Source organism: Solanum pennellii, chromosome 7 (assembly GCF_001406875.1).
Source record: "Solanum pennellii chromosome 7, SPENNV200".
Classification (NCBI taxonomy): Eukaryota; Viridiplantae; Streptophyta; class Magnoliopsida; order Solanales; family Solanaceae; genus Solanum; species Solanum pennellii.
The window spans coordinates 8,905,900-8,913,011 of NC_028643.1; the positions used below are offsets into that span (position 1 = coordinate 8,905,900).

At 33.9% G+C, this 7,112-nt stretch overlaps 1 protein-coding gene and 1 long non-coding RNA gene across 3 annotated transcripts; one reads left to right on the forward strand and one right to left on the reverse strand.

Moving 5' to 3' along the window:
• The first annotated feature begins 288 nt into the window (after window positions 1-288).
• Window positions 289-962, forward strand: LOC107025595. Its single transcript, XR_001457426.2, has 2 exons — window positions 289-517; window positions 599-962. It is a non-coding gene; the product is annotated as an uncharacterized LOC107025595 (long non-coding RNA).
• LOC107025596 (period circadian protein-like) lies at window positions 954-2,810 on the reverse strand. 2 transcript variants are annotated; one of them, XM_027918277.1, is made up of 3 exons: window positions 2,697-2,810; window positions 1,339-1,884; window positions 954-1,265 (listed from the first exon to the last, which is right to left on the reverse strand). In XM_027918277.1, the coding sequence occupies exons 2-3, from the start codon at window positions 1,876-1,878 to the stop codon at window positions 1,071-1,073; spliced, it is 735 nt and encodes a 244-aa protein (XP_027774078.1). In that variant the 5' UTR covers window positions 1,879-1,884; window positions 2,697-2,810; the 3' UTR covers window positions 954-1,070. The 2 variants fall into 2 exon arrangements, with proteins under 2 accessions (XP_027774078.1, XP_027774077.1); XM_027918276.1 differs by lacking the exon at window positions 2,697-2,810 and adding an exon at window positions 1,966-2,097.
• Window positions 2,811-7,112: the final 4,302 nt, after the last annotated feature.

Here is a 7,112-nt window from a genome sequence, read left to right on the forward strand (position 1 = left end):
TATAAAAGGCCAAATACATACGCAGGTCCCTAAAGTTGTTCGCGCTTTTCCCCCAGGTACCTCAACTAACCAAGATTCCTATTAAATCCTTTAACCCCCTATAATTTGATCCTTTTAAATATTCTTGGCTGATGTGGAGTCAAACGTGATCTCACGTCCTTTAAGCGCGTGCAGACGCTTTAAAAGTGCTGATGTGGATCTTGAACCACCCACCAACGATCTTCTTCCCCCTTTTAACCTAATTTCTCCCATTCTTCCCTTATTTCTCCTCTTTTGTTTCTCTTCATCCCTTATTTCTCCTCTTTTGTTTCTCTTCATCATTATTTCTCCTCTTATATCTCTTTTTCATTGATTTCTTCTTAATCATTAAGTTCCAATGTCGAATTTATCTTCTTCATCGATTTCTTCTTCTTCAACTGCGAAGGTACTATGTCAATGTGGGAACGTTGTGGAAATGAAGACCTCATGGACGCAATCCAATCCTGGACGTAGGTTCCTTTGTTGCAAAACTTCAAAGGTAAATCAAATTCATTTTTTTTGTCCAATATAGTAAAGAATCACCTTATTTATAATTCAATTTTTTTCTTTAATTTTGTAGGCACGAGGTGGATGTGGATATTTTCGATGGTATGATGATGAAATGCCTGCTCAAGCTAGGAGGGTGATATGGGGTTTGTTGAAAAGAGTCAAAACATATGAATTGGAGAGGAATCGATCAAGAAAAGTATGGATAATATGCATCATCGTAGGGGTGATATTGGCTACTTGGATTTGTGTAACAAAATAATCTTAGTTGATTCATTTGTCTTCTATTAGATTCCTTCATAAAAGTATGTATGGTAGATTCTAGTGTTCTTTATGGGCAATTTAGATCGATTTTTCTATTGTAAATGCCTTGTGTTTTTATTGTAATGATTTAATTGAAGGAATGAAGATAATTTGTGCCTCAAAAGCAGTAAAAATTGATCATTCATGCCATTAATTTGCTCTAGTGAGCTCCAAGTTTCAAAGCAGTCAATACAAATTTCTGCTGCTAATTACACAACCAAAAAGTGACTTTTCTACATAAATTAGGCATTCTTTGGTGCACTAGATGTTCCACGCTTGTTTTTCCTTGACTGAGTGATACGTTGCAACTGTGAACCAGTGACAGCATCTCCACCATTCCACTTGAGTCCTCGAGGCTTATAACCAATATCAATATTTGTTGGAGATGCATCCTTATAAACTCTCGAATTGATAACTTTTTCTCCTGAAGTACCAGGCTGCATGGAAATATCTTAAAATGAGACTTTATATAGTAGAGTAAGAAATGAACAAAATTATGTATACACTTACATTAAAGGTTTGACTACCACTTGCATTTGTATAGATGCCAAATCCTATAGTCTTGGTCCTTTTTTGTCTTCCTGTTGATATTGAAGCTTCCACAACCCTTGGTTGATCAGGTTGCTGACTTGATACACCTCCAATGTTGAAAACACTGCCTCTTCCAATTTCACTGGCAGTGCCAGTACCTCTCCCAGTGCCTCTACCAGTGCCTCTACCAGTTCCTCTGTCAGTACCTCTCCCAGTGCCTCTCCCAGTGCCTCTGCATGTGCCTCTGCTTTTAGCAGGTTGTTGCTCTCTTCTAACAGCTGAAGAATCAAAACACATAGAACTGCCTTGATGATTGAATACTGGTGGCTGACTTGAGCTTGATGGTCTACTAAAAAGTGGTGGCTGACTTGAGCTTGATGGTTGGCTAAAAAGTGGTGGCTGGCTTGAGCTTGATGGTTGGCTAGACAATGGTGGCTGGCTTGAGCTTGATGGTTGGCTAGACAGTGATGGTTGGCTTGAGCTTGGTTTCCTGTTTGGGTAGCCTCCAGGTTGTCCCATTTCAGCCTATTAATACAGTAATAATAATTGATTATTGTAAATAATTGAAGCTTATTGTAAATGTATTAGAAGAGAATAATAACTTACCAATGTTGGACAAGATTTTTTGTTGTGGCCTACTTGATGACACAGTGAACATGTCATTTTTACTCCTCTTTTGGATAACTTTCCATACTTTTTTCTAGGCTCATTCTTTGCCTTTCTTCTGCACTTTGGTGGCCTACCGGGCATGACTTTTGGTTCAGGAGGTTAAATCATTACACCACTAGTGTGAGGCCACATTTTCATGTTTGGTATTGGCTGTAGAAAATGGTTATAAGCCTTCAAAAAATTCTCTTTCCTATACCAATGTACCACTTCATGTTCAGGTTCTATGTCTTTGTGCTGATATGCAAGCACAGCATGTTGACATGGTATGCCCCTCAATTGCCATGTTCTACATGTACATGTCTTCTTTCTTATATCAACAATATGTCTGTATTGACCATCTAAGATTTCATACCCAATATCACCATTGAATCTAACTTCACAAAATCTAGCAAGATCTTTGTTCTCTTCTAGTACTAGTCTAGCCATAGGAGAGATATCTGAGATCCAAGTTTCAGCAAATTGCCTCATTGCAATATTTCTGTCCATTATCTTGTGCCTAATCTCCTCTAACATAGTTATGATAGCCTTATGCCTAGCAACTAGTATCCAAGAATTAAAAGTTTCACACATATTGTTTTCAACAATGTCACATTTAGAATGCTCTTTAAAATATGCTTTGCACCAAGTAGTTTTTTCATAATGCAACAAGTCCTGACAAATTTTATTACCTAATTTGTTGAGTTTATCCATCTCATCTTCAAATTTCACTTCAAAACTTGACTTAGCACATCTCCAGAACTGTTTCCTTCTTTCTTCACCACTCCATAATTGATGCCAGTTGGACCAGATATGTCTAGCACACCTTCTCTGCTCACTATCTGGTAGCAACTCACATAAAGCTGGTACAAGGCCCTATGTAAGCAGTTGTAGCACAAACATTAAAAAGTATTAGCAACACAAGAAAAAAAATAATAGAACAAGATACAATGCAAAAACCATCTAACCTTCTGCATATCTGACATAACAGTCAGTCCATGTCCTGTGCCTAAGTTCAGATCTTCTATCAAGTACTTTAGAAAAAAACTCCAACTATGTTTTGTCTCTGTGTCAACAACAGCCCATGCGATTGGAAACATCTGTTGATTTCCATTTCTACCAACAGCAACCAACAATTCTCCCTTGCAAGAACCCTTCAGAAAACATCCATCAAAACCAATAATTTTTCTGCATCCTTCCAACCACCCCCTCTTCAATGCATCAAAGCAAACATAGAAGTAAACAAACAAAGTTTTTCCTGGCTGAGACTCTCTATCTGTCCTCACCCAACAGGAAGTACCAGGATTAGTATGTTTAATCATGTCTGCATAATCACACAATCTTGAAAATTCCATCTTCCAATCACCTAAGAACTCCTTGATAATCCTCTTTTTTGCCCTATGACAAACAGTTCTTCCAACATATAACCCAAATTTTTTTCTCACTAATTCCTGAATTTCCCATAATCTTATATATGGTTGACAGGTTATTTCATCCTTGAACTTTTCTGCAACAAACTTAGATGTACACAACTTGTTCTTGGTCGATTGAGGACATACATGCACAGGATAATAATTTTTGACAACAAAATCACCAGAATCTTTATCTATACTAGCAAACAGCAACCATTTACATTTCTTGTCCTCACATTTAACTCTAACTCTTTTTTTGTCATTAGGCTTCAATTTTAACCTAGTTTTATATTGACAAGAATAGTCTGCAACAGCTTTTCTAAATTGTTCAGCACTTTCAAACACCATACCAAGCTCAAAAATTGCTACAACACAATCAGGATCAAATCTTACCTTTTTACTTTTTCTTCTTCTTGGTAAATCAACACCCTTCACAAATTCTGAATCCAATTCATCCCTACTGTCTTCACTGTCCAATTCTGAACTATCTATATATTGCTCATCACCCCCTAGTCTTCCAGTGTATCTAGCAGCCTTATTCCTTCCTATGTCTTCAAAGCCTCTATCAACACCAGCTGTTCCAAGCTTTATTTCCTCAGTTTGAGTAGGTTTTTTCTTTTTCACTTTGTTTCTCCTTTCATTTCTAAGAGATCTTAATTCTTCATCAACCTCAGAGTCATCCACATCAGGAATAGCATCCTCTTGAGAGTCATCACTACTTTCTTCATTTGATTCAGTCCATTCCACATCTAGATTTGATATATCTCCTGGATCAACTTCCACATTAACATTTTCAGATTCAGCCTCATGATTCAACCCTTCACTTGCAGTCATATTTATATCTTCTAAGTCTTCTTCAACGACAGACCCACAAAGCAAACCTGTTGTGACCACTTCTACATCATCCACCACATGCTTTACATAAATGTCTAAAAAGTCACCATCTTTTAAGTCTTTGATGAGATTTACTAATGTTAAATCAGTGTCCACCTCAATAAAGCCATTTTTTGTGGGGTCTTTAACACAGAACCCACCAACAGTAATATACCCTAATTGTTTAGTGTAAAAAAGTAACTCGATCATTGAGAAGTGGTCCTTGTCGATATTAACATATTCCACCTCGGCTTCCCCTTTATAAGTAATTCCAGTTTTTTCCTGAATAAACTTACCACCATGATGAAAACGAGTTATAATAATGGCGTCCATAAGATTCCCTGAAACAAGGCCCCAAATTTTTCTGACACGTTATGAACAATAAAAACCAAAAAACCCTAACTTTATATAGATATTAACAACAACAACCACATTGATACTAAAACCCAGTATATATCAATAAAAAACACAGGATAAACACATATATTAAAAACACACAACCACAACAACATGCTCGTCACTTACCTCACACTCGTCAACTCGAAAATCGCGAATGAACTCCAAAATCGTCTGCAATCTTCGATGATTCCTTCAACAAAACACTTAAAATCACTTTAAAATCTAAGAATTTCAGCCGTAAAAGTCATTGAAAGGGAGAGATTCTTAGGGTTTTCTCGTTTAGAAACGGGTTAGAAGTGATTTGGGGGGGAATTGATTTTTAGGTTTGATGACTTAATATGTGGCACTGACGTGTAATTGGGTTGGAGCGTATTGGTCGAAATTTCCACGTGGGGAAGGTTCATCTCACGCGCCTAATTACCAAAAATAATTTATTGAAATTTTGCTCCACATCAGCCAAGAATATTTAAAAGGATCAAATTATAGGGGGTTAAAGGATTTAATAGGAATCTTGGTTAGTTGAGGTACCTGGGGGAAAAACGCGAACAACTTTAGGGACCGGCGTATGTATTTGGCCATTATAAAATTATCTTTATGGGCCAATGTTAAAAGTAAAGCCATGTATGAATTCTTCTAGATTTTCATTTTGGTCATTAATTATACAATTATTATTTCACCCTTAAATAATATAAAAATTACTAAAATTCCACTATTTAATAGATATTTTTTGTTGAATGAAAATTTCACACTACAAATTAAAAAAAAAGGAAAAAAATATATAGAAAATGTGGGTCCAAATAAATGTCACGTCATTAGGATACACATATCATTTAAGAATAGATATTTGGTTAAATTGTTATTATAAATCTATTACTACTTTTCATGATGTCATAACATAAAAACAAACATTCTAGAATGTTTATAAAATGACAAAATTGCCCTTGGTCGTCTTCAACTTGGCTCTTCTATATGTGTTTTTTTTTAAAAAAAAATATTTTAAATTGTTAATTTATGTATATTTTATGTCATTTTCAAATAATATATGTTACTTCATCTGTTTCATTTTATATGATACAAGTGATTTTAGAAAAGTCAACGGAATTTCTTAATATGATCCTCACATATTTTCAGTAGTCATTTCACTGTGATTCATATTACTTTTTAGTTATTATGTCATTTTCAAACAATATATGCAATTTTCTTTTATTTCGATAAAAATAAGGGAATCAACCAAATTTCATTACGATTTTTAACTATGTTTTTCTAAAAGGATCTTGAATTGTTACTTTGATATTTCAAGCTTCTTTTTATGTAATTTTTAAATATGCAACAAATTAGAAATTAAAATGAAAAATTAAAGTTTTTAAATCATTATATTTTTATATTCAAATATTCAAATCTATAAAACTCCACATATATGCACAAATTAATAGAAGGAAACCAAAAGAATTTTTCAAGTATTAGAAATCGTCGAGAAATATGGAAATCAATATAGCAGGCAAAACTGATAATAATTTCTTTTGTGAATCTCAAATCCGCCATTGCGGATGAGGTAGAACATCTCTTCATTAATTTTTTTCTTCCAGTTCTTAAGTTATTTTTTTTTTTTAAAAAGTTGTTTTTCCATCTAATTTTTTTTTATACACATAAATTTATGCTCCCTTTTTAAAGTATGGTACCTTGTATATTGATTATGATGACGAAAAGTTTCATGGAAATGGATCTAATCAACGAAACGATATGTTCATCATGAAGAATTTGAGATCGAAGAAGTCAAAAAGAGGATGCATACTCGAGTTTGAAATCTACTATTGAGAAATATTGCTCAAAAAAAGAAGGAAAAGTTTGATCCGTCACAACACAATCTTCATTATCAAAAAATGCAGATCTACAATGTATCTCGTCTATTTTGATTCTTAAATTAGTCTTTGTTAGTGTTATTAATGATCCAATACATCACTACTATAATGCCTTTGTTTTATGCAATGTATCATCTCCTAATCTTTCGGCCGAATCTACCCAAGGTAAATGAATTTTGATCTATTTCTGTGTTCTTTCGATTGTTCAAGCTTCCATTAATTTGTTGTTGATTCAATTGCGTGATACATTACAAAAAATTAGTGTTATCATATGGCAATGTATCATTATTCAATTTATTTTTTTGATACATAAAATCCTAAGATTGTTTATTCATTAGTTACTACTAATGTAGATCATGATACATTAGTAGTAAACGACGAGCGTATACTGTAATTTTGTATCTATGAATTATGATGTGGTCATTATTGTCTATCTGAATGTGAATTATATAAAAATGTATCGTCATAAAAGATTGTATATGATCAAACTATATTGTGTATGATACAAAATTATGAATATAACAATTCATTCAACAATATGAACTTTATACTTGATACATTCATA

Coding starts and splice junctions, on each gene's coding strand:
- LOC107025596 (XM_027918276.1), bottom strand. CDS start 2,022: ATGACATGTTCACTGTGTCATCAAGTAGGCCACAACAAAAAATCTTGT. Junction 1,885..1,965: donor AAAAATCTTGTCCAACATTG/GTAAGTTATTAT, acceptor CTGTATTAATAG/GCTGAAATGGGACAACCTGG. Junction 1,266..1,338: donor GTGGTAGTCAAACCTTTAAT/GTAAGTGTATAC, acceptor ATTTCCATGCAG/CCTGGTACTTCAGGAGAAAA.